The sequence below is a fragment of the Macaca thibetana genome, chromosome 16 (genome assembly GCF_024542745.1).
Source record: "Macaca thibetana thibetana isolate TM-01 chromosome 16, ASM2454274v1, whole genome shotgun sequence".
Lineage (NCBI taxonomy): Eukaryota > Metazoa > Chordata > Mammalia > Primates > Cercopithecidae > Macaca > Macaca thibetana.
The window spans coordinates 13,334,748-13,361,010 of NC_065593.1; the positions used below are offsets into that span (position 1 = coordinate 13,334,748).

A 26,263-nucleotide genomic window follows, 5' to 3' on the forward strand; every position below is an offset into this window, starting at 1 on the left:
TTCCAGTCACTCATGTATAGCTAGTTAGTGCCATGATGGAGGCTGCGGGCTGAAAGCTTTGCTGGAAACAAAAGAAAATAGACTTCTCCTGTAGAATGGAGAACCATACTTTCATTTGGAGCTTTAATATCTATAGCAAAGACCATGGCTTTAAAACCATGTGTCAAAAGGAAAAACACTTTCATCTTGACCTCTTCAACTTATAAAATGGATCCCTTTCTTAATCATCTAAAATTATATGTATAACTATAAACTGTAAAATTACAAGTACCTGAAGATACTTGTACAAAAAGAATAAACTTGCCTTTAATTAAAAAAAAGCTGGGGGGGGGGGTGCAGATGCAGTGGCTCATGTCTATACTCCCAGCACTTTGGGAGGCAAGAGGCTCACTTGAGCCCAGGAGTTTGAGATCAGCTTGGGAAACATAGTGAGACCGTGTCTCTATAAAAATAACAATTAAAAACAGTAGCCAGTTGTGGTGGTGCACACTTGTAGTTCTAGCTACTCAGGAGGCTGAGGTGGGAGGATCGCCTGAGCCCAGGAGGTTAGGGCTGCAGTGAGCAATGATGGTGTACTGCACTCTCTCCTGGGAGACAGAGTGAGACCCTGTCTCCAAGGAAAGAAGAAACCCCTAGTGTCATCTTCAAGGTGAAATATGGCTCAGGGCAATAGTGGATCCATCACAGAAGGGAGACAGGACTGAAATACTCTAGCGGTTGGGGAGATTTGAGTCATTAGGACTCTTAAGTTTGTAAGGAATTCTCTACTCTCTACAGAGAGAATAGAGAGAACTTAAGCAATGAGGAGAATTTATCATAAGGACAAAATGCCAGGGATCGAGCAGGGCCTCAGGGATAGCCAAAGGCAGAGACTGGAGTGTTGTAAGAACTTAGGAAGTTCTCTCCATTTCTCTCTTCTCTGCATGTTTGTTTTGTCCTCTCTCTCTTCCAATTCTTTGTTTCCAGTTCCCATGGCAGAGAATGAATGCCGTAACAGATCGTGTTTATGGATTCTCTAAGAGGTAGACAGACAGTTTTGGGGTGTCTTTGCAACAACTCCAAGTTCCCCAGCAAAGGGCTCTCACCCACCCAGTTTGGGACAGGAACCCACCCTGGTCCAATTTCCTGTGTCCACTGGGGAGGGTTTATATAAGATGCTAGGCTGGCTGTGCCCACTGGAGGCAAGTTGGCAATGCCAATGAGCTGTGAGATAGTGCGGATTTCTCAGAAACGATGGGGAGACGATTTTCAGGTAATAGAAAACAAAATCAATATCCCCCATGTGATTTGAGGAAGACTTCTTGCAGGCGGTAGGTTTAAAACGAGTGTCTGAGGCACTTCCTCACTTTCTCCCTAACCCCTTAAATCCTCCTGCCACCCTGTCTTGCCCCAGATGCCCCTGGTTAAGCCCTACTCCCCTCCCTGGCCCCTGCTCTGGGGCTGCTGAACCATGCTAAAGAGCACATGCAGTGTGGGGGCCTCTGCAAATGTGAGAACACCCAGCCCTGGGTGAAGAGCTGCCTCCTCTCAGCCGTCTGGTAATTCCCTTATACATTTTCCAAACAGGCAAAGCCAATGCGTCCAAGGCCTCAGGTGGCTTTGGCTAGTGGCAGGGTCTTCCCTGGTCAGGGAAAGGCACCCTGGCTTCTGGCAATGGCTGAACAGGCCCCAGCGCTGCCATGGGCTTCAGGCCTCTGGCACCTCCACATTCCCTGTGCACCCACCCGCTGTCCCCAGCCCTGTGATGTCCCTCCTGTGTATGTTGCTGTTTGGATTATTACTGCCCTCTCATGCTGCAGGCTGGATCCTTGAGGCCGAGAATGCTTGACACTAGAGAGTGGCCCTTTCCTCAGGGTCTCCACACTCAGGGATCCTGGGCTCCAGCAGGCTGAAGACCTGGGAGATCTGGAACTCCACAGAGACCCCCTCCCCACTGAGCTCCCTTCCTGTCCCCTACCCTCACCAAAGACCCCTTAAACTCTCACCTGACTCCCTGTCTACTTCTCCGAATCATGCCAGACATCCTTGTCCCTGATGACACCAGAAAGGAAGCTTTTTGGCAGCCTTTTCTTCCCATTAAAAACTTGTGGACTTGGCCAGGTGCGGTGGCTCACGCCTGTAATCCCAGCATCTTGGGAGGCCAAGGCAGGAAGATCACCTGAGGTCAAGAGTTCAAGACCAGCTTGGCCAACATAGTGAAATCCTGTCTCCACTAAAAATACAAAAATTAGCTGGGTGTGGTGGCACACACCTGTAATCCCAGCTACTCGGGAGGCTGAGGCAGGAGAATTGCTTGAACCTGGGAGGTGGAGGTTGCAGTGAGCTAAGACCACGTCACTGCACTCCAGCCTGGGTGACAGAATGAGACTCCATCTCAAACAAACAAACAAACAATACTTGTGGACTTCATCTCTCCTACTCCTGCTCCTGGCTCAGAGGAAGAAGTTTGCCTTCTGTTGTCCAGAGCTACTTCTATTTCCTCAGGGACTTGGTCCCATCAGTTCTTGCCTCTTTATTAATAGTGTAGAGTTTACGACTTTGGAATAGTAGAGTCCTGATGCTCATTTAGTAGCTTTTGTGACCTTGGGCTGTCCAAACGACCTTTCTAAGCCTCAGTGTTAACATCTGTAAAACAGAAGTGTAATAGACAGTTTCCTTGGGTATCCTTAGGGGATTGGTTCCGGGACCCTGTTGGATACCAAAATCTGAGGATGCTAAAGTTCCTGATATAAAATGGTGCAGAAGTATTTGCGTGTAACTTAAGTACAACCTCTTGTGTACCTTAACTATTTTCTAGATTACCTAATACAATATAAATGCTATGCAAATAGTTGTTATATTGTATTGTTTTTATTTGTATTATTTTTATTGTTGTATTGTTATTTTTTGTTTTGTTTTGTTTTTCAGATATTGTCTATCTGCTGTTGGTTAAATCTGAGGATGTATAGCTGGGCGTTGTGGCACACACCTGTAACCCCAGCTACTCAGGAGACTGCGGCAGGAGAATCGCTTGAGCCTGGGAGGCAGAGGTTGCAGTGAACTGAGATCATGCCATTGGACTCCAGTCTGGGTGATAGAGCGAGATTCCGTCCCCCCACCAAAAAAAAAAAAAATCTGAGGATGTAGAACCCGTGGATACAAATGACCAACTGCACATGCCTCGTGAGATTCTCAAGGTATCAAATGAGGTTTATCAGATGAAGTGCTTAGCCCGGTTTCTAGCAGGTAGCAAGTAAAATAGTGCTCCTCCCTCCCCCATACACTCAGAAGATGACCTCACCTTCCACTTTCTTGAAAAAACAGAAACCCTTGATGGAAAGTCCTGGAATCTGTAGCTCCTCCCAGGCCCAAGCTGTCCTATTCTAATCCTTTCAAAGGCTTCCCTTCTTCCCATCCAAGGCAATCCCTCCCCCGTGCCTAGATCTATCCCCACTGGACACAGGAGCCTCATTCCCCTGTCACCCCATCCCATGTCTCCCTCATAGTACTGGCTTCTCCTCTTCAGTATGCTGATGGCCTTAAACCTCTCCCTTCTTCAAAAGAGGAGCACAGGACCTCCGGTTCTGCCTCCCTTCTCGCTCCCAGAGGAGCATCTTGGAGAGCTGCATTATCACAGCATGTCCTCTGGCCTTCTCTGGGAAGCATTTACTCAGGGAAGGACCAGTTTCTGGGATCAGCTCTGGTCTTGAGATAATCTGAGATCATCCATTTCAGCCACCCCATGGCTGGGCCTCTTCTCCAAGGGCCAGAAAGTCTTCTACCCCTTGGCATCATTGAGGATAAGGGCTCAGCACTGGACCCTCCTCGTTGCCCTTTCAGGGCCTGAAGCAGGCTGGGGCCTTCCAGTGCAGACCTTCAAAGCTGGGTATGCAGTCCCTCAGGTCTTGTTTCCACTGGGGCCCCGACCTTCCCCGCCCTCAACCCTGCCCTGGAAGAGAGTGTGGCAGGAGCTCTGGGTGCCCATCTCTATATCCTCGGATAAAGGCTAAGCCCTGGGGGAGGTGACCCCAGAGACTGTGGTTGAGGACCAGCCAGTCAATGCAGGAGAACCCCTGTGGCCTCAGTGGCCTCCTGTGGCCTTGGTGGCCCCTGGTTGATAGTTGCAACAGGAACATGCTGATGGAGGCATGCAGCTTAGGAGTGGGTGATCAGGGCTGAGAGAGAGGCCTAGGAGATGACATGCTGGCCAGTGACAAAGGTAATGATGTTGAAGCGAGGCCATAAAGTGCGTGGCTATGGACAGGTGTCTGTTTGGTATAGTGGTTTGGGTGAGGAGGTGGAGTATATGGGAAAGCCTCCTGTTGAACTTGCAGCCATCAGCACATTGTAATCAAATGGACCAATATTTCGTCACTATGAAAACGTCACGAGGGTTTTTGTTTGTCTGAGACAGTCTCACTCTGGAATGCAGTGGTGTGATCTCAGCTCGCTGCAACCTTGACCTCCAGGGCTCAAGTGACCCTCCTGCCTCAGCCTCCTGAGTAGCTGGGACAGAAGGTATGCACCACCATGCTTGGCTAATTTTTGTGTTTTGTAGAGACAAGGTTTTGCTATGTTGCCCAGGTTGGTCTAGAACTCCTAGGCTCTAGTGATTCTCTCGCCTCAGCCACACAAAGTGCTAGGATTATAGGCATGAGCCACTGTGACTAGCCATCGTAAGGGTTTTGAGGTATGAAGGAAGGAAAAGAAAGAGAAAGAAAGAAAGAAGGAAAGAAAAGAAAGAAAGAAGGAAAGGAAAGAAAGAAAGAAAAAGAAAGAAAGGAAGAAAGAAAGAAAGAGGAAGGAAGGAAAGAAAGGAAAGAAAGAACGAATGAACAGAGAAAAGAAAGAAAAAAGAAAGAAAGGAAGAAAGAAAGAAAAGAAAGAACCCAACGCAACCTGACTTAAGCAGAGAAAATAATTTGCTGGCCCATGTTGCTTAAACAGCTGGACTTGGCTTTAGGCCCAGTGAGGTATCTCAGCTCAAACAGTAGCCATCAGGCCTTAGTCTCCCTCCATCTGCCAGTTCGGCTGTGTCTTTGTGGTGGCAAGGATCGCTCCATGTTCCATCCTCTCAGCAACCTCCAACAAGACAATTTCTCCCCATGGCTTCGAACAACGTCCCAGCACCGAGCTTCATCAGCCTGGCCCAGCTCACCTGTCTGTCTTTGAGGCCAGAGGAACGGAATGATTGGGCTGGCCTGAAGGGGAAAGTCAGCAGTCAGTTCTAGCCAGAATGGGGCACAGATGGCTGCCGGATGCCCAGCAGGACAGATGTAGGAAGGCAGAACAGCAGATGTCCATTACGGATCATCCTGTCTGGGACATTGGGCCTGGCACAGGAACAGCTGGGCTCCCAGAAAACTTAGGGGCCAGACACCCACTGGTGATTTTGGAATAGTCTCTCCTGCTCTAGAGCTCCACCGGCAGGTTTGTGAGGGGTCAGAGGTGGAGTGTGGGTTGTTGGTGAGGTCCTGCCCGGAGACCAGTGGACCTCACCTTTCCCATCTGGGGGCCCTGTTCCTTCAGTCTTGGACTCTGGCTCCCGTGGTTGTAGGTTATGGTCCATGGGTCATGGAGTCATGGCATAGATAAGCTCTGTCCTTCTCTTCTTCTCTCCTGCATACAATCAAGGGATGAAGTCACATCACCCACCTCAAAAGCATCAGAGACCCTGGTCTTTTCCAGCAGCCTGAGAGGCCTGAGACTTCCGCGGCTGGTTCTCTGAGCAGAGGAGTTCCTGGGGGCTGTTGTCCCCAGCCACTTCCCCTCTTCAGGCCATCTCTAAGGTTCAACCCTATCTGAAATCCTCCCTGGAAATGCCAGGGTTGAGCATTCCAGAGATGGGGGTGTCAAGACTACCCCTCCGGGCTAAAAGAAGCACACACCACGACATGGAAGACAGCACGCCTTTATTTCAGCCACCCTCCCAGGACCCAGGTACCACCGCACGTGCCCTGGTATCCACGGTGCAAGGTCCAGAAGAGCCCAGGGAACACAGCCCAGCAGTGCAGTGTCACAAATCCCTGCCAAGAAGCAGTTCACCCCACCTCCTCAAAGGGAGTGCCGGGAGTCCACTGCAGATGGGACAGGGAGCAGGGCCCAGGACCTGAGGAGCAGCACACACCAAAAAAAAAGGCGCCGGGTGAGCCCCGGGACACGCTGTACAGTCTCTGCTGTGGATTGAAGCAGCAGCTATGAGAGGTCCCTGCTTTGGCCATCACTGCTCTGCCAGCTACAGAGCCATCTCCAAGGCAAGGACAACCCCGAGTGTGGGCTCCTGGCGCAGGCCAGCTGGCAGAGGTAGTGTAAACACATCTGAAGGTGGGGGATGCCCAGTGCCAAGCCAGGCCCTGGTGCTCTCATGCGCTGGGAGTTGCCCAGTCCCCAGGAACAGCGTGGGGAGGACTTGAGTCAGCAGAGCCCCGAGACTGGATAACTGACTGGGTCCAGGAAATGAGATTTCCAGAGAAAGGATGGAAACTGCAGAGAAAGGCAGGGAGAGACTGCCAGGCAGAAAGGGGACTGTGGGGACACAAAGAGAGGAGAATAGGGCAGAGAGGGAGACAGGAACAGAGAGAGGAGAGGCTCAGGCTTCATCTTTTCCCTTCTCTTCTCCCACTAGATCTGTGAACTCTGGGTTGGGGGTTCCCCAAGTTCTTCTAGCTGGGGAGGGGTCAGGGCTCTTCTCCCCATCACATCTGGTCACTTGAGCTCGAGGCCAGCCTGGGAAGGAGGCTGAGCGAAGCTGGGAAGGAACCGGCTCAGCCCTGCCCACTCCACTTCTACCTCAAACTGCGTCTGCCCTCTGGCTCATTCTTCTCTGCTTCTGGGGGGAGCCCTGCCCAAGCCTGTCCCAGCTAATCTCTCTGCACCGAATCCTGGACTCTTCCTTGAGGCTGCCGAAATCTCACACCATTAACTATTCCAGGCCCTTGCAGGCAGGGATAGAGGGAAGGAAGGAGAAGGGCAGGAGGGTCGGGTATGGGAGGGAAGAGACAGGAGACTGAGAGCTCTGTCCACATGGTCAGGCCCAAGGCCAGAGATGTGAATCTGCCCTTCAATCCCTGGGACCTAAGTACAGAGAAAATCTTAAGGAAAATCTTCAAGAATGTAAATAACTTTTAAAAATTTGTGTGTGTGCATGTCTGGGATTTGTTTTGTTTTTAATCTTTAATTCATCATGTTCAAACACAATTTAAAATGTTTTTGAAATTGCGCTAAATTGCTCTCTCTAGCAACATTACCTTAGGTAACCAGAACTTACAAGTGCTGGGTTTTCGATGTTTGATACATTCTTCCTTTACCTTTAGGAAGGAGGGGAACACCACTAAGCCTGTGGAAGTCATGAATCAGTTAAAAAAGAAAAGGCAAAGCTCCCTCCAGGGGCCCCTATAATCCTAATACCTGCTAAAGAGTCCCAAGCTCAGTGTCTACAGGCACCAGGAGGGAATATAAAGGAATGTTCAGAAAATCTTGGTGTCCCGGAGTCTGTGGGGAGTGGTGGTATCTGGATAAAGGGGACCGTTACTCTTTAGCCGCAGCAGAATGTGGTTAAGTGGTGACACAAACCTCATGTGAGGCTTCCGATTTCAAGAGAAGGGGGAAATCTGTTATACATTTTTAAAATGTGGAAGCTCTTGATTTGTTAGCTCAAAATGAAACACTCCATAGGCCAAACAAAACAAGTTTAGTGGCTAGTTTCCAGCCTGGCTTTATGAGACCCTTAGAGATTCTAAGATTTAAAGATCTTAGGGTGATTTAGTTCTATGATTCAGAAACTTTAATGAGCATGTCAATATTTTGCAGGAACTTGTTAAAATGCAGATCTTGACTCAGCAGGTCTGGGGTGGGGCCCTGAGAGCCTTCATGTCTAACGAGTTCGCAGGCAATGCTGACCCTGGCCCACCAACCACACTTGGCGTGGTGAAGGTTTAGTTCCAGAATTCCCTCTCACTGTCGTACCCCTGGTCAATGATGTCTCCAGTTCTGCCTTCACCCCTCCAGGGACTGGATACTCACTACCTCTGGTGGCAGCCTAGGTGGTTTCCTAGCCTGCTGCAAACTTCTTCCAGGGTCTGTAGCAAGGGTGACAGACACCGAGAGTCAAATGTGCCAAGGCCCAGGCTCTAGAAGGTCTGAGTTTCACAAAGGAAACTTCAGCTGGGGACTTGCCAGGACAGGGCATTGGTAATTGTTGCGAAGATCTAAGCAGAGGTCAGGCGTGGTGTCTCACACCTGTAATCTCAGCACTTTGGGAGGCCGAGGTGGCCAGATCACTTAAGATCAGTTCAAGACCACCCTGGGCAACATAGTGAAACCCCGTCTCTACTAAAATCACAAAAAAAAAAAAAAAAAAAATTACGCAGGCGTGGTGGCAGGTACCTGTAATCCCAGCTACTCGAAAGGCTGAGGTAGGAGAATTGTTTGACCCTGAGAGGAGGAGGTTGCAGTGAGTCAAGATTGTGTCACTGCACTGCACTCCAGCCTGGGTGACAAAGTGAGACTCAAAAAAAAAAAAAAAAAAAAAAAAAAAAGCTAAGTAGAGAGGATTTTCTGTCCAACTGCTTGCTCAGCAGCTCCCAGTTAAACAGAGAATGCTGCTCTTCTTTGGGTGTTCTGGTTAGTCAAGGTGTGGTGCAATTTCCTTTCCCCAAAGCCTTGAAGCAAGCTTTTCTCTGCACTTGGGCATTACCTGATTGTGCCACAGGAGAAGGAGCCAGTTTCTGACTAGTGGGAGATGGAGATAGGAATGAAGCTTGAGGCTGAACAGAAGCCCTTGCCCACTCAGGCCATGTGACAAATCCTGCTCTGGTGGAACAGAACTCCACTTCCTCTGGGGTTTCCACTTCCTCTGGGGTTGGGGCATCAATCCCAGATCCTCCTTCCTGGGTCCTTGAGAGACACTGGGAAGCGGAGAATCCCTGACCCTCACATCCCCTGATGGATTCAGGGTTCCTGGTGCTGAGGGCCACAGCCACCCAGCTGTCAGGGGCACAGGGGCCATGGGAACCATTTAGGCCACCCCTCATTTCGCCACTGAGGGGATCACAGCAGACAGTGCGTGACACTTTCCCAAGGTCACGTGGCTGGTTTGCAACCAGCTCTTGTAAAGGCCCAAAATCCTTTGAGGCAGAGCTGGGCAGAGTCCACCAGCATTAGCCAGACTTCCAGTCACCGATAGCAGCAACTTTCAGGAAAAGGACCTTCCAGAACAATCCTGAAGAAAAGAGGGGTATCTCAGAGGGAAGTTGAGGAAAGGGGTCGTGGGGTTCACCTAGGAAGGAGCGGGTCATGGGTCAGTTTCCTGCAGGAGGAGAGTGAGCAGGGCTTCCGCTTTCACATTGTCCTCTGGTGACTGCTGCCCCCTAGAGTTGTCTCCTGTGCAATGCACAGCCTGTGAGGCTTCTGGGGAAGCCAGGTTTATGTGATGGGGATGAGATAGGGCCAGGGAAGGGGTCACAGAAGGCCCCAATATAGAGTTTCCTAAGCCTGGATTCCCAGACCACTCCAGACCTACTGAGCCAAAATGTCTGCAGCGGGTGCTTGCCTGCCAGGGGAAGCCCCGGGGTTTAGGAACCCGCCTCGGCTCTCTGAAGTCAGAAAGGAATTGGGACACCTGGCTTGGGTGGGACGTTCTGCAGGCAGCAGAGGGGACGCGGCAGTTGGGGTGGGGGCGGAGGGGGCAGCACCTGTCCGGGGCCGGGCCTCACTTCTCAAGAGAACTGGCCCGGCCGAGCCTTCTCCAGCTTCCGTCGCCGCTCGGGTGGGATCTCCTGCAGGCTGATGCCGTGGTTGCTGGACCTGCAATGAGGGGGCGGTGACCTCGGGGAAGGGGAATGGGGCATGGGGGACAGGGCCCACGTCATCGCTGCCTCACGCGCGGGGCGTCAGACACAGAGCCGGAGGCAGCGATCCCTCGTCCCTCGCCCTGCCACGGAGGCCAGCCACTCACCCCGGTTGCAGGTCAGGCGGCTTGGGGATGGGCTTGTTGAAGCCGCGTCTGCCCACTAGCCAGAAAGTGTCCTCGGCACCCTTGCCCTGGGGAGACATGGGAGAGGGAAGGACTTAGGCAGACTCGGGTGAGGGGTGGGGGATCTCGAGGTCTGGATGGAACTGGGAGACCGGGTCAGGAAGGGTGAGGGGAGGTTGCAGCCGTGGCCCGGGATGGGCGGGGCCTCAGGACAAGGCGGGGCCTCCAGGAGGGGGCAGGGTCCTGCCTCACCTTCAGCTCCGTGCGGCCTCGCAGCTCCACCTGGTAGCCCGAGTCCAGAGCACGGAGAATCCCCACGGTGCTCAAGTTCACGTGGATGCGGTAAGCTGTGGCGGTGGGGGACGCCGTGAGCTCGGGACTCACCTCCTGTGTCCCCCTCCCACCTCCCCATCTTGTCCCCATCACACTCACGCAGCCCGGTGGACTCCATGCGTGAGGCGGTGTTGACCGTGTCCCCAAACAGGCAGTACCGTGGCATGGTGAGGCCCACCACGCCTGCCACGCATGGACCTGTGGAGATGCTGGGGGTTGGCGGGGCTAGCAGGACCGGCAGCTGGGCTGCACCTGGGTAGGGCCTTGGACGATCTTCGCACCCATAACCTCCACCAGCTCCCCAAATAAGCCTTGTTAAGCGCATCCTCTTCAAGGTAAGCCCCACTCCCCACTCCATGAGTTGCCTCCTCTACAGGAAATTTGGAGCCAGGCCCTAAAGAGGGAGATGGGCTGGAGCCTGGGAAGACCCGGGAGTTACCTGAGTGCAGGCCTATGCGAATGCGCACGGGAACCTCGGGCATATGGCGCATGCGGAAAGTGCCCACAGCACTGAGGATGTCCAGCGACATGTTGGCGATCTCTGCCGCGTGTCGCTGCCCATTCCTCTGGGGCAGCCCCGAGGCCACCATATAGGCGTCCCCTATTGTCTCCACCTGGGGGAAGAAGGAGTTGTGTGAATTCCCTTTTGAGTATTCCTCCCCCGTACACAAAGCGATTGCCTCTTGTCACAGGGTCCACCTGGGGTTAGTGCAGAACCAGGTTGCTAGTGGAGGGACTGAGCTGGGGACTGGAGGAATAAATAAGGGACAGGAGGTCTGGGAAAGAAGACTGATTGGGCAGGTAGGCTAGGGGCTGAGCAGGAACGGCTGGGCTGGAGGCTGGTGAAGCTGAATTGAAGGTCAGGAGGGCTTGGACCCTACACACTCCACCTTGTAGACATCGTGGGAACCAATGATGGCATCAAACAGCGTGTAGAGGTCGTTGAGCAGGTCCACCACCTCAATGGGCTCACTCATGGCAGAGATGGTGGTGAAGCCCACTATGTCACTGAAGTACAGTGTCACTTGCTCAAAGTATTCGGGCTCCACTGGTGTCCCCGTCTTCAAGGCCTCAGCCACAGACCTAGGGATAGCAGGCGGTGAGGTCACCTGGGGGCCACTCTGCCTGGCTGGGCTCCAGCTGCCCTCCCAGCCCACCCCTTCCCACTGGCACCCACGGAGGCAGCATCTGTGTAAGCAGCCGGTCTGTCTTCTGCTTTTCCAGCTCCAGCTCCTCTGTGCGCTCCCGGATCAGATCCTCCAGGTTACTGGAGTACTGCTCCAGCATCCGAAGCATCGAGTCAATGATGTTCGTCTTCCGACCCTTGTTGATGTTCTTGAACTAGCCGTAGAAGGAAGCCGGTGAAGCTGCTGAAGGCCTGGGCTGCCATGCCCTTTTCATGCCCCCCTCATGGGCCCTCTCACGGGGCTGTTCACTCTGAACACCCCCCTCCCCACCACCATTCATCTACCGTTCGTCAAGCACCCCTGGGGTGCTAGGCACTGTGTTTTCAGACATGATTAGGAGGCACGTGGGAAATGAGGCTTCCCAGAGAGCAGTTGTTCTCAGCTAGTAATTGACAGGGCACTGGAGCCAGCCCAATCCTTGGACTCCCAGGCCAACGGTCTTTCTGTCACAGGAGGCCAAGCACATACTTGGTTCTCAATCAATGTTATTTGAATTGAATTGAATATTCCTCCCACCCAGACAGAACTCCATGTCCCACTCCAAAGGCCTCCACAGCCTCCATTCTAATTCTGCCCCACCAAACCCCAAGTCCTCAGGCTACTCCTTAGGAGGCAGCCTGGAAGGCCAGAGGTCCTGCCAGCCTGCCTGCCTGCAGCTGTCTCAGGTTGCTGACAAGCATCAGGGATCCCAGAGGCCAGCCCAGTCCTTGCCCACTCCCAGCCCCTGACCAGGTCGAAAGTGTGGTCCATGGAGGGCCGAAGTTCCGGCTGCTCTGCCCAGCACTGCTTCATCAGGTGGATACACTCGACAGGTGCCTGGTCCATGGACACCAAGGGTCGACACAGTGGAGGGGGGCTCCGCACCCTCTGCACCACTTCTGGAGGCATGAGAGGACAGTGAGGGGGAGTGCCCTAGAACACAAGCTGCCTCTGACCCTGGCCTGACTGTTGAAGACCAAGATGTGGGAGGGGGTGCCTGGCAGGGGTTTCTTTACATCAGAGCTTCAGTGTGTGTGTGTGGAGGGAGAGTACGGTGTGGAAGGGGGTTGCTAGGAGGAACAAGAGGCCCTCGAACTCTGGGGGTCAGTAAGAGGGGACATAGGCAAAGAAACTAACATTTATTGTATGTAAGACAAGTGAGGGATAAGTGATCAAGTAGCTTGCTCAGAGTCCTGTGGGGAAGGGATGTAGATTGGAACCAGATTGGACTACCCTCTTACCCACTCCCCCTCCCCTGCTCCTCCCAGGGACCCCTGAGAACAGAGAGGAGCCTGCTCTGTCAGTTGTGGGAGCAGTTTGGGTCCAGGATCAAGACAGAGGAAGCTGTTGTGTTAGGACCTCATGAACCACCCTCCCCCGCCGGCCATGCACGGCTTTCTGTACCGGGACCCGCAGACGCCAGCTTTAAGGGGCCTCCGTATAATTGAGTTTCATCACTGGGCTTTGCTTTAGAGGAAAGAGTGAGGCTGGCTCTGTTCTAACTGCAGGGTGCCCCTCTGGCCCGAACTCCATGCACAGGGCAGCCTTACCCTCGGGAGTGAGCTCCAGCATGGCGTAAGGGGCACTGCGGCACACCACTTCTTGCATGATGATGGCCAAGCTAAAGACGTCACCAGCCAGCGTTCCCCGGCGCTCCAGGGCCGGGTCCCTAAGCAGCTCCGGGGCTGTCCACAGCTGGTCTGGGGATGGGGAAGGGGCTGTGGGGCCACTGGGAAAGACTCCCACCCTCATCAGAAAGCCCAGGTTGGCACCCAGACACCACCAACTCTGCAGCCTGAGACCAGTCTGAGACCCTGCAACCTGAGACCAGCCCTACAACTATCTCTAGGAGCCGTCTCAGAGAAAGCCTGGCCCTCACGAATAGGCCTTGCCCTTCAGACAAGGTGGTGCCCAGGGAAGGCTCATCTCTTGAGCGCAAGCCCCACCCTCAGGCAAACTTCCAGTTAGAGCAAACCCAGCTGCAGGCAGCTCAGGCACAAGTCCCGCCCCCAGCAGCCCCGTCTCCTCAGTCACAGAGCCCACCCTCTCAGAGGCCACGAGATCTTTTTCTGTAGCAGTTGTGTCTGGTGGATGCAGGATGGAGAGAGTGCGAGGGCGGAGGTAGGGAGGAAGCAGGGGAGAAGCCCTTGAAATAATGGGGATCCCGGTGGATGCTGCTCTGCGCAGGGGACTCTTACCCTCTGCTCTGGGAGGCTCCGGTAGCACCTTCTGTGCTTCCAGCAGTCTCCCGTGGCCGTGGTCAGTGATCTTGAGTACGAATCTGCCATCCACTATGCAGTTCCGTGACTTCAGCCGCCCATGAGCTACGCCTCGATGGTGCAGATACCTTATTCCCTTGGAATGGGTAGGGTAAGAGGCAGCCTCAGCCTGCTTGGTTCCCTTGCTCCCCATCCCTGCCCCCAGGACGTCACCCCACCACCCCCCGACACACACCTTGATAAGGTCCAGCAGGAGGGAAGACTTGAACATCCAGTCCAGCTTTATTTCTCTCTGAGCGAGGAGGTCCTGGAGGGAGCCCCGCGTGCAGTGCTCTGAGACCACAGCCAGGTTGCCCTCCCAGAGGGCTGCAGGGCCTTCTGCTCCCTGAGCCAGGAAGAGCCCCAGGTAGAGGGCCACGTTCTCATGCCGGAGCTCCTGGAGCTGAGAAGGGGATAGTTGACTGTCATTTTCTGCCCAGGGGCAATGCGGGGAGGGGCTGTTAATCAAGATCTGTTTTTGAGTATCCAAACTCAGAAGATGAGATTTGTACAAATGGTGGATGAAATGGTTGATAGGGGGCCGGGCGCGGTGGCTCAAGCCTGTAATCCCAGCACTTTGGGAGGCCGAGACGGGCGGATCACGAGGTCAAGAGATCGAGACCATCCTGGCTGACACAGTGAAACCCCGTCTCTACTAAAAAAAATACAAAAAAACTAGCTGGGCGAGGTGGCGGGCGCCTGTAGTCCCAGCTACTCGGGAGGCTGAGGCAGGAGAATGGCGTGAACCCGGGAGGCGGAGCTTGCAGTGAGCCAAGATCACGCCACTGCACTCCAGCCTGGGCGGCAGAGCGAGACTCTGTCTCAAAAAAAAAAAAAAAAAAAAAAGAAATGGTTGATAGGGTATGTAGGGAGGCTCTCTTCTACACACAGTTCTCTTTTTGGAAAAAACAATATAGTCAAGGGCCACTGTTCGGATACCGAGTATGGTTTAGCCTAATGCTGTGAATGAAAAGACAATTTTGCATTGGTGATCAGGACCCAGGCAGGTTCGGATTTATTGATCATAAGCCTTTTTTTTTTTTTTTTTTTTTTTAGACACGAGGTCTCACTCTGTTGCCCAGACTGGTATGTAGCGGCATGATCATAAGTCACTGCTACCTTGCATTCCTGGGTTCAAGCGATCCTCCGACCTCAGCCTCCTGAATAGCTGGGACTACAGGCTTGAGCCACCATGCCTAGACAACATTTTACATTTTTTTTCTGTAGAGATGGGGGCCTTGCTATATTGTCCAGGCTGGTCTTGAACTCTGGGCTTCAAATGATCCTCCCACCTCAGCCTCTCAAAGTGCTGGGATTATAGGCCTGAGCCACCACGCCTGGCCCCAACCATAAAACTTTGAACTGCCTGGGTCTTAAGGGAAACAGCTCATGAAGGACAAGCTCCTGGAACCACCATCCTCTCCTTCTGACTTAACAGCCTTTGCTGGGAGAACCAGGGAGGAGCTATGCCACTTTCTTTCTTTTCTTTTATTTATTTATTTATTTATTTATTTATTTATTTATTTATTTATTTATTTTTCAGATAGTCTTATACTATCACCCAGCCTGGAGTGCAGTTGGCCAGTCTCGGGTCACTGCAACCTCCGCATCCTGAGCTCAAGTGATTCTCCCGTCTCAGCCTCCTGAATAGTTGGGATTACAGGTGTGTGCCACCATACCTGGCTAATTTTTGTATTTTTAATAGGGACGGGGTTTCGCTATGTTGGCCAGGCTGGTCTTGAACTCCTGACCTCAGGTGGTCCACCCACCTCGGCCTCCCAAAGTGCTGGGATTACAGGCATGAGCCACCGTGCCTGGCCTGAAGCTGTGCCACTTTCAAAGGACACCAGAAATGGCTTGTGCCTGCAACCGAGCCGGTAGCTGCTGTGCTGGGCGTTACATCATTGTGTCAATCAGGTCTGAGACGCCCACCCTCCCCAAGTTAGGGAAGACAGGACTGACTGTGCTGCAGGACAGTGACCTCACAATTGGGGCATGCTGGAAAAAAAGGTGGCTTAGCTGGCTGACTGGTGCCCTTTCTAGATTGTCCTTGGTCCACATGCCCAATAAGGGGATACTTTTTTTTCTTTTTCTTTTTTTTTTTTTTTTTTGAGACGGAGTCTCGCTGTGTTGCCCAGGCTAAAGTGCAGTGGTGCGATCTCGGCTCACTGCAAGCTCCACCTCCCGGGTTCATACCATTCTCCTGCCTCAGGCTCCCAAGTAGCTGGGACTACAGGCACCCGCCGCCATGCCTGGCTAATTTTTTTGTATTTTTAGTAGAGACGGGGTTTCACCATATTAGCCAGGATGGTCTTGATCTCCTGACCTCATGATCCGCCTGCCTCGGCCTCCCAAAGTGCTGGGATTACAGGCGTAAGCCACTGCGCCTGTCGGAACATTTTGGTGGATACTTTTCATTTTAAACACCTGGTGTTAAATGGTGATCAAGTTCATTAACCCCCATACACATAGTCCACTTAAGTCACTGCATCTGTGACCAAGAGCTCCTGTAGAGGAATCAGGGAAGGAGGCCAGGCCCAGGCTGCATGGTATGGAGGTAAAGGGAGACACTAAGGTCGTAAGGACCAGAATAAGCCATTTTACAGCCTCCTTGCCAACTTTCCACTTCATTCAGAACGTCTAGGGTTATTCTGCAAAAGTGGCCCGACAGAACCAGAAACTCATTTTTTTCTTTTCTCTTTTTTTAAGACAGAGTTTCACTCTTGTCACTCAGGCTGGAGTGCAATGGCACCATCTCGGCTCACTGCAACCTCTGCCTCCCAGGTTCAAGTGATTCTCCTGCCTCAGCCTCCTGAAGTAGTTGGGATTACAGGCGCCCACCACCACACCCAGCTAATTTTTTTGTATTTTTAGTTGAGACGGGGTTTCACCATGTTGGCCAGGCTGGTCTTGAACTTCTGACCTCAGGTGATCCACACGCCTCGGCCTCCCAAAGTGCTGGGATTACAGACGTGAGTCATTTTTTATTTTCTATCATTTGCTCAACAAACATTCACTGCGTCTCTCTAATGTTCCAGACACTGTGTTGGGTGCTGGGAATACAATGGAGGGGAAGGAGGAGGCCCTCACTCAGCTTACAGTCCAGTAAGAGAGGCAGAAACAAGCAGGCAGACAGATGAACATATAACTGCACATTGCAACAAGATCGAAGGAAAGAACTAGTGGTGTGACAGGGAATAATGAAAGCCTACTCCAGGGTGAAGGAAACAACTTTTTTTTTCTTAATTTTGACAGGGTCTTGCTCTGTCACCAAGGCTGCAGTGCAGTAGTATGATCACAGCTTACGGTAACCTCCAACTCCTGGGCTCAAACAATCCTCCCTCCTCACCCTCCAAAGAGTAGCTGGGACTACAGGCATGTGACGTCACACCCAGCTAATTTTTAACGTTTTGGAGAGACGGGGATTCTTTATGTTGCCCAGGCTGGTCTTGAACTCCTGGCCTCAGGTGATCTTCCCTCACATCTGCCTCTCAAAATGCCAAGATTACATGTATAAGCCACCACACTCAGCCAGAGGGGACACTTAACTGAGACCTACCTCTGTACCCAGCTGCAAAGAGAAGGCAAGAAGGGAGAAACCGATGGCCACCTAGGCCCCATCACAGGCCCAAGTCTCACCTTGGAGAAGGCCGTCTTGGTTGCTGGGCGGATAGCTATGTGCTGATCCCCTGGGAATTTCTTCAGCCAAACCCTGTCTCCCTGCAGCAAAGAGGATGGGGGTAGGGACCTCAGTCTCTTAAAATCCCATGATGGACCCCTCCCCCCCATTTCCATTGGCTCACTGTCCCAGAATGCATCTTCCATGTGACAAAATGCATTGAAGCAAGGGGTTTGATGTCTGCCCATCCGCTTCACGGGCAGCTGGGAGAGGACCCACCCCTGGATGACAGATACTCAGAAGCTATGGATGGCTGTCCTCACTACCCCAGGGGTGCCCACCAATAGTCCTATTAAGTGAATTAATACAACCACAAGCATCATCGACATCACAACCCTCATCACCATCCACTGCCATGAGAGAGCATGTTCTGGGAGTAAAGAATCTGGATAGATCAGGCTTTATTGTAAAGTAACTGAACTATAGACAGCTCCCCTCCAGATGCTGGACCTCATCCTCAGCTGTTGGCAGGGCCAGTGCATGGGCATGGGACCTGTGCAGTCACACAGGGCCTCATCTCAGAAAGGCCCGAACTTGGTTCAATGACCTCCTGCCATCATCTTGAATGAACGAGGAGCCCCTCATTTCTATCTTGCCCTGGATCTCGCTAATTACGCAGGTAGCCCTGTCTGTTTATAAGGGATTTGGACTAGAAGGGGATTGGGGTTTAGTACTGACCCCTAAGGGGCATTTGGAAATAAATGTGGGGACATTTTTAATTGTCACAAAAACTAGGAGCTACATTTGGTGGACAGGGCCAGAGACAAGAAACACTGAACATTCTTCAAGGCACAGAGTAGTCCTATTCAATTTAGGACAAATCTGCCCCAAATGACAATAGTGCCTCCTCTGAGAATTGGCCGTGATAATCTCCAGGTGACATGATAGGAGCCTCTGCATTCCTTCCCATGACCTGAAGCCCAGGAGCTTTAAATTTCTACTCTCTTGATTTGCTCAGCACTCTCAGCTCTCTCTGAATCTGTTCTCATTATCTCCCCTCCACTTGACCACATTCAGATTTACCAGCCCCAAAGTTTATGTCCTAATACTTTTGTGACTTTCTTTTCCCCCTCTAGGGGTTGCTGTTCCTGAGTCTGGTCTGGATTGTGTGGAAATGCTGAGGGGTAGGGCCAGAGGCTCTGATCGGGTAGGAGATGGCCTCAGTGGCCACACCAGGTTACATACTGGTCCCAGCATGCTCCCCAGCAGCTCCAGCCTTCAGTCTCTGGGTCACTGTGATTAGCTTTTGAGGAGCCCTCACCCAGATAGTGGCTAGGGAAAAATCCTTGGAGAGGGAAGATTCTTAGGTTCTTCCCTTTGAGGGATCCATGACCTTTCCCTAGATCCTGTCTGGGCTCCCATCCCCCATCTCCTGGAGCCTGCAGGATCTGGCATGACTCCCTGTCCTCTTGAGAGTACGCCTCCCCTCTGCCCAGGGCCTGAGCATTCTTCCCCTACTGTCTCTCTGTCTGGCTGGGGTCAGGCTCACCTCATAGACGCCAACGTTGGGGCTGTCCGTGGGTTGGCTGGGGCCACTGCGAACGTCTGACATACTGCGGGCAGCCAGACTTGATCGACTCCCCTGGGCCACCTAGCAGGTAGAGGTCAATGCAAGAGGTCAAAATATATTCTGGTGTCAGAGTCCTGGGTTGAGGTCAGGCTGAGTTTTGGGGATGTAAAGATGGGAGGCGAAGGAATCTCAATGAGGGAAGGTGATAATGACATTACTCCCCAAGTGCACGCTTTACAGTTTACAAAGCAAACATTCATTTTCTTGTTGGAGCTTCACCTCCCACCCAGGAAAGTAGTCAGGACAGGTACTGTTACCCTCATTGCACAGATGAGGGTGCTGATCCCTACACTTCAGACTTGGGACAGAACTGGGGTAGAAATCAGGCTTCCCAAGTAGGGAGCTGGGGTGGGGACTTTCCCAGGGAAGGAACCAAATTTACAGAAAGAAGACAACTGGCTCCTGCCTCCCTGCCTCCCCCACCTTTCGAGAGGTGCCCCCATGTGGGTGGAGAAAGGTGATGTCGTCCACAGTCAGGATGATCTTGTTGGGACCGGAGACCATTTGAATGTGAAGTAGCTGGTGCCTGGTGGAGAAAGAGGTCATCTCCACCAAGGGCACCAAGATCCGTGAGAAGAGAGCAGCAGGGGATGGGGTGGAGGGATAATGCTGGCTCAGGGGAGGGGTCCTGGAGGGCAGCCATCCCCAAACCAGACATCCCTGGGACTCTACCAGCCCACCAGAACCCCCTCACCCCAAGAAAAATCTCTTCTACTCTTGAGTGAACCCAGACTGCTGTTTTTGATGCAGACTTCCATTTCTGGCACAAACTCACTTCCTACTTACCTCATTCCACTACTCACCTCACATAATGGGCCAGGAAGGCCCCAGCCAGCCCCATCCCAACCACCAGGAGGAAGCCAAGAAAGACGAGGCCCGGCTCCAGTCCTGAAGGGACAGTGACAGGAGGTATACTGAGGAGCGATACCAGGGAAGGCCTCTTCTCTAGGGAGGCATGGAGTCATGCCAAATGCTGGCCCCTCCAGGAAAGGGGGATGGGGGCCAGCATTTGGCAGGCCTATGACCTCTAGGGGGAGGTCATAGATTCCTCAAAGGGGAGAGTCTGGGAATGCTAGAAAGTTTCCAAGAGGGCTTTGGAGCTCAGCAAGAGAGGGGTCCTGTGCAAGCCAGGGGCGGGAAGAGGGCCTAGAAGGGCATCGAAGATGGATTACAGGATAGAGTCCACTCTCTTTCACCACTTCGTGGACGGTCCATGGGGATTCTCTCAGTGGGGGCTGGGGTGCTCGCCCTCACCTCCACCACAGATGTTGTTTGGATCGAACCAGCACGAGGGGTCAGGTCCGGGTGCTGATCCCCCACGCGGGAAGTGCATCGGGGTCCCGGCGGAGAGAAGGGAGCCCCGGGTAGGATCCAGCATGTATGTGGCAAAAAGCCGGTCTCCCACCGCGTCCGTGTCTAGCAGCACGAATGGAGGCTCCTCGTCTCCTCCTAGGTCCCCGCAGAAGCCAGGGACCTGCGCATCCCAGACGTGGCGGGCCACAGCTGCTCCGGACACCCATCTGCCACCCGCGGCAGCCCGCGCTTCTGCCACGCCCCTCGCCAGCAAGAAGACCGCGTCATAGATGGTGCCAAAGAGTGGAGAGACCTGGAGAAGGACAGTAGGGGCTCAGAGGTCGGGGTCACAGTCCACAGACAGACCAGAATTCCCTGGCCACACCAATTCTTTCACAGCCGGTCAAGCCCAGGGTATCCACTGTTCCCACCTTCCAGTTAGTTGTTCCCAGGATCCCTCCCCATTGGCTATCTCTTCCTCCCTCCCCATTGGCTAACTCTTCCTCCCTTCCCATTGGCTATCTCTTCCTCCCTCTCCATTGGCTATCTCTTCCTTCCTCCCCATTGGCTAATGTTTCATCTCTCCCCATTGGCTAGCTCTTCCTCCCTCCCCATTAGCTAACTCTTTGTCCCTCCCCATTGGCTAACTCTTCCCCTCTTTCCATTGGCTATCTCTTCCTCCCTCCCCTATTGGCTGTCACACCTGCTCTCTCCACTAACTGGTTCCTCTTTTCAGGACTCAGCCTCCTCTCTGACCATTGGTTGATTCTAACTCTACATCACCTGTAGATTCTCTCTTCTTCCTGTTGGTTGCCCAGAATATAGTTTTAATCTCATCACCTACCATTCACCTGAAAGCCTTCTCACCTATCTTTTGGTTGGCCTCTATTTTCTGTTTTTCCTTAAAAGAACAAAAAACAAAACTAAACAAAAACAAAACAAACAAAAAACCTTCTCCATTGTTACCACCCGAGCTTATGAGGCCTCTCTATTATTCCCAGTTGCCATCTCTCAGAGAGCCAGGCACTGTGCAGAGCACCAAAGATGTATCAGTGTACAAGACAGACCCTGTCTCAAGGAACCTTTCTTCTAGCCAAAGAGACAGGGGTGTTCAGGCAGTGCAATGAGTAAAAGTAGAGAAACTGAGGGAGCTGTAGAGACAGGAATGGGTGTCTCCAACCTAGGCTGGGGACAGAAGGAGCTGTGGGATGAGTCAGAATTATCCAGGGCAGGCAGGGACAAGAGAGAGGACACAGCACACTCAGAAGCTCAGAGGCAAAAGAGAAGGACACATTTAGAGAACCCAGAGTAGCTTGGTCTGGTTGAAGTTCATGGAAGGTGGAAGAGAGAGAAAGACAGGAGAGCTGGTAAGCCATGTGGAGAGGCCTGCATCTATCCAGGGCAACAGAAGTCACTGTGAGGCTTTGAACAGGGGCACGACAGGGTGAGATCTGTCAGATTTCTGAAGCTTGATCTGGTTGTTGGGTGGAAAAGGGTGTTGGGCAGGTGAGTGTTGAAGCAAAGACCGTCTGAGAGATTATGTTTTGGGATTTGGGCTGGGGGTGCTGTGGCCTGAATCAGGGCAGTGACAGTAAAGATGGAGAAAGTGGACGAATTCAAATGATCTTTAGGAAGTCACAGTAACAGTGCTTGATGTCTGGAAGTGGGGGCGAAGAATTCAAGGAATCAAGGGTGACTCACAAGCTCAGAGGCTTGGGCAGCGGAGGGGACAGCCGTGGTACTTACTGAGAGCTGAAGAGCTTTTCTCTCTACTTTCTCAACCTCCTTCTCTCCACTGCCGACCCTCCCTCCATCCCATGTCACTATGATTCCTAATCTGTATTCTCTTCTGACTATTCCCATCACCGCACCGCCCCGCCTCCACTGGCCACCTCCAGTCCTCTTGGAGGAATCTAGGGGCATTGGTGGGAAATTGCAACCCCTATGACCCACAGCCTTCTCTCGTGCAGCCCCCTGTGAGCTGGGCCTTTGTGGTGGTTAATTCACTGCCCATTGACATCTAAATTCCCTTCTCATAGTGGTTTCTAGTCCTCCTTTGTGGCTGGAGTAAAGTTAGATGATCTGAACTGGGATTCTGGGGACTTGGGGAACCCTAGGTAGTAGCTGGATGTTGGAAATGCACTATGGATCTGGTGAGGATTGCCCCTGGATCCACCCAGGGAACTTTCTGCTTCTTGCAAGGTGTCTAGGCCCTTAAAAAGCTAAGACCACCAGATGATGCCCCAGAGGAAATACCTCTGAACTAGGGATGAAGGTTGGATTGGCATCCTCCCTCCTTCCTGCTTTCAAGAACATCAAGTATTTATTTTAGACAGCTGGGAGTATGTGGTGGTGGAAATGGGTTTACTTTGAGGTCAATTGCAAAAGGTTTTGCAGTTGACAGTTCATTAGAGCTTACTGCTTGATGTTGGACTTGAGAGGTCTCATTGCCTACTCTCTGGAGGCAATCCCCATACACTAAGAGATCCCAGGCAAGGCCAGAGCCTCTGCATTACCTAGGAAACTCCAAACAGCTAGAGCTGCCAGTGGTTCTTTCTCCATTGGCTCCAACCTCCTCTCCCCGCTTTGGCTGTCCTCTCCCCGCTTTGGCTGTCCTCTCCCCTCTCCCTTGCCTTCTTCCCTCCTCCCAGGACCATCTACCTGCTGCAGATTGAGGTCAGAGGGCAGCTCGCGGCGCTCTTGGGCCCTGCGCAGGCTGTCCAACACGCTGCCTTCAGAGGCACAGTGGCGCGTGAGAGTGAGCACGGCATCATGGGCCCTGCGAAGCTGGGAGCTGTTGGCGAGTGCAGCTAAGGCCTCCGGGCCTGGGGACAAGGCGTAGTGGACTGTGTCGAAGGGCAGGAAGACCAGGGAGCCATCGGTCAGGCCCAGTTCCTCCGCGGCCTCCAGGAGGTAGCGCTGCTCCTCGCCGCCCAGCAGCACCGAGTGCATCACCATGATCACTGCTGCGGACAGAGTCTTGGCTCGCGGCGCCGCCCGGCTGCCGGCAGGACCCGCCGACCTCCTCGCACCCTGCAGGGGAGCCTACCTGTGACCCTGGGCCCGTCTCGAACCTTCCTCAGGGCCTCCCGGGCTCCAGACAGGTCCAAGGGCTCCATGGAAGTCACGGAGGCGACGGGCAGGCCCCGGGCCCTGAGTGCCGTGGACAGTGAGTGTCCCGCCTCCACCCACAGGTCCTGGGGGGCGGTGACCAGGGCCACGCGCGCCCAGCCGAATGCGCGAAGCAGGGCGTAGAGGGCGTCCGCTGCGGGGGTCAAGGCAGGGGCCGTGGTGCCCGCCGCCTGCGTCCCGGGGCAGCCCCAGGGCACCAGCGCGATCCCGGCTTCTTCGGCGAGCAGCTCGGCCGGCCGGCAGGCCGCAGGGTTCACCGGACCCACGAGACCCGACACGCGGGTCAGCGCGGAGGACACGGCCCCCAGCGAGCCCGGCGTCCGGCACGGCTCGGGCAGCAGCGCGACCTCGAAGCGGGGGCCGCCGGCCAGGTCGGGGTCGCGGTTCAGGCGGGCGGCGGCCAGGCGGGCTGCCAGGTCCGCGCGGGCCCGGGAGAAGATGGGGTCGCAAGCCCAGGGGCCCAGGACGCCCACCGTGAACACCGCGGAGAGGGCGGGGGGCTGCAGCAGGAGCAGGAGCAGCAGGAGCGGGAGCCGGGGCAGGGCCCGGGGGAGGCGGGGCAGGGCCGGAGCCCACCGCGCGGGGCCGCAGAGCCTGGGGTCCGGAAGCCCACCCGCTCGGCGGGCGCAGGCGGTCATTGCCGGCTTCTGCGAACACAGACGGAGAAGGCTGAGCGACTGAGACCCCCGGCCTCCCTTAGGGTTCTCCCCGTAACCCAGAGTTTCTCCAAGCCCGAGTAACCCATGGGATGATTCTGTTGCTACCGCCCCCTCCAGAGGCTGGGAAGACTAACTGGGGCCAAGGACACCGCCCCGAAGCCCCCTTCTGCCGCCCCGGCTTCCCGCTCCCATCCGGCTTGCCCCTCCCCCCGTTGGAGGCGTCAGGGGTCAGCAGGGACTCGCCTGCGCCCTCAGACCGACCCTATCCCAGCGGAGGGGCCTCTGACACTTACCGGGAAGTCCGGGGCTCGGGCCCACGGCCCCGGTGAGGGGTCACAGGGCCGGTCCCCCTTTTGACGCCCGCCCACAGGTCTTCCTTGCCAGCCCAGGCCAGGGCGGGGGCGTGGATACAGCCGGCCAGAGCCCTTAATCTCCCCAAGCTGATTAGGATCCTTAATTAGGCAGGGAGGGGCGGGCTAGTGGAGGATGAGAGCCCCTACTGCGCCTTTCTGGGGTGGGATCTGTCCTGGGTTCCAGGTAGTCAGTCAGATCCTTTCCCCTCCATGCCTTCCAGCCCCCCACATCACCCTCATCACCACCACCCCTGCACAAAAGCAGCCGCAGGTTCCCCTTTCAGCCTTGGGCCACACTGCTCTGCTCAGCCAGAAAGTAACAATCACCTGCCCATGGGCAGCTGTGGGTGATCCGTCCTGGAGAAGAAACTCTGATCTCAGTCCCTTTCCTTACAATCTTCTGTTTCCAGTTCTGCCAGCTAAGTTCAAGCTCCATCCTTTGGCTGGCAAAGTCTATATCCCAGAGACCAAACCCACACCAAGCTGACACCTGCCTTTCTTCTTTCAGTGCTCTTCTCTCTCTCACCACACTTGATTCTCTGACCTCTGCTTCTCCATGCCTAGAAAACCACCCCTTTGGCAGGACCTCAGGAAGTAATGAAAAGAGCTTTGGCCTCAGACAGACCTGGGTTCCAAGTCCCTCTTACTGATTTTTGGACCTTGGACAATTGCTTAATCTGAAGATTGTTGTGAAAATGAATATAATTGCCCGGACGGCAAGAATAGCTAACAATTTTAGAGAAGAGTATAATGGAAGATGCCCTATAAGATATACAAATTTATTATAAAGCAATAGCAATTATATATTTATGTAAATATATAATATATAAAACATAGCAATTATATAAATATGTAATTATACAATATTGAAACAGCAATTATATAAATATATATTCTAAAACCATAGCAATTATATATTATATATTTATATAAATCCACATTACATAGTGATAGCAATTATATATTTATATTTATTATAAAGCTATAGCAATGAAGACTTCATAGTTTGGGCACAAGGATAAACAAATGGACCAATGGAATAGAATCTATAGTACTGAAACAAGCACAGCAAATGTGTGAAGTGGACATTTCTTACCAACTGGGAAAGAATGAACTTCAACAAATAGAGCTGATTAGCCATCTGGGGGGAAATAGAATTCAATCCCTATCTCACACCATACACAAAATCTATTCCAGGTCAAAGACCTATATGTGAAAAATAAAACTTAAAAACTTTTAAATAAATCATTTTCAGACATGGTGGCAAAGATTGGATAAGGTAAGAATCATTAGTGGATTTGAAAGCTAGGGGGAAATGTTGGATGAGGAGCAGGACTTTTGCAGAGTCTAAAAGTATCTCCCTACAGATTGCCGTGAGTTGGAAGGGAGGGGGGAATAAAATAAAAAACAGTCATTGTATTGTACAGTGGGGAAATAGGGCAATACTTTAAGCAAGTGATCAGAATTAACCATGAGGGGCAGAGAGACATTCTGTGCCTCCAGATGTGATACCCTGAGGACATAATACTATGTCTACGCAATGCTGCACAATACATCTCTGCAATGTTCCAGCATTACTTCAAATCTAATCACAAGGAAACATCAGATAAACACTAAATGAGAAATGTTCTATTAAAAAACGTGGGGAGGACTGCATTCTTCAAAAATGTCGATGTCATATAAGGCAAATAGAGGTTGAGGAACTGTTTCAGATTAAAGGAACCTAAAAAGACATGATAAGTATATGCAACACCTCCCCTTAGTTTGGATTCTGTATCATTGGATTTTTTTTAAAGTGCTATAAGGTTATAGAACTTGAGGCCAGGTGCCGTGGCTCATGCCTGTAATCCCAGCACTTTGGGAGGCCG

At 52.8% G+C, this 26,263-nt stretch overlaps 3 protein-coding genes across 3 annotated transcripts in view; 1 reads left to right on the forward strand and 2 right to left on the reverse strand.

Moving 5' to 3' along the window:
- The window catches only part of RANGRF (RAN guanine nucleotide release factor), a 267,398-nt gene extending 255,701 nt beyond the window's left edge, over window positions 1-11,697 (reverse strand). The window contains exon 1 of the mRNA XM_050765522.1: window positions 11,688-11,697. The gene's annotated coding sequence lies outside the window, so the exon portion shown is untranslated. The remainder of the gene's footprint in view (window positions 1-11,687) is intronic.
- The window catches only part of NAA38 (N-alpha-acetyltransferase 38, NatC auxiliary subunit), a 226,289-nt gene that overhangs the window by 56,944 nt on the left and 143,082 nt on the right, over window positions 1-26,263 (forward strand). The window lies entirely within an intron of this gene.
- GUCY2D (guanylate cyclase 2D, retinal) lies at window positions 5,875-24,453 on the reverse strand. The gene is made up of 20 exons (XM_050765251.1): window positions 24,336-24,453; window positions 23,301-24,030; window positions 22,913-23,217; window positions 20,213-20,564; window positions 19,762-19,846; window positions 19,382-19,484; window positions 18,878-18,979; window positions 17,349-17,429; window positions 13,906-14,112; window positions 13,650-13,806; window positions 13,002-13,151; window positions 12,202-12,350; window positions 11,463-11,626; window positions 11,176-11,368; window positions 10,725-10,899; window positions 10,385-10,483; window positions 10,205-10,299; window positions 9,935-10,020; window positions 9,672-9,783; window positions 5,875-6,088 (listed from the first exon to the last, which is right to left on the reverse strand). Exons 2-19 carry the CDS (start codon window positions 24,019-24,021, stop codon window positions 9,696-9,698), a joined length of 3,312 nt encoding a protein of 1,103 aa, XP_050621208.1. The 5' UTR covers window positions 24,022-24,030; window positions 24,336-24,453; the 3' UTR covers window positions 5,875-6,088; window positions 9,672-9,695.

Bases quoted from the DNA above. Each gene is read 5' to 3' on its own strand.
- GUCY2D (XM_050765251.1), bottom strand. From the start codon at position 24,021: ATGACCGCCTGCGCCCGCCGAGCGGGTGGGCTTCCGGACCCCAGGCTC. The intron at 19,847-20,212 runs GTGAGGGCGAGC...CTGTCCCTTCAG, and splicing joins AAACAACATCTGTGGTGGAG to GACTGGAGCCGGGCCTCGTC. The intron at 10,021-10,204 runs GTGAGGCAGGAC...ATGTCTCCCCAG, and splicing joins GAGGCCGCACGGAGCTGAAG to GGCAAGGGTGCCGAGGACAC.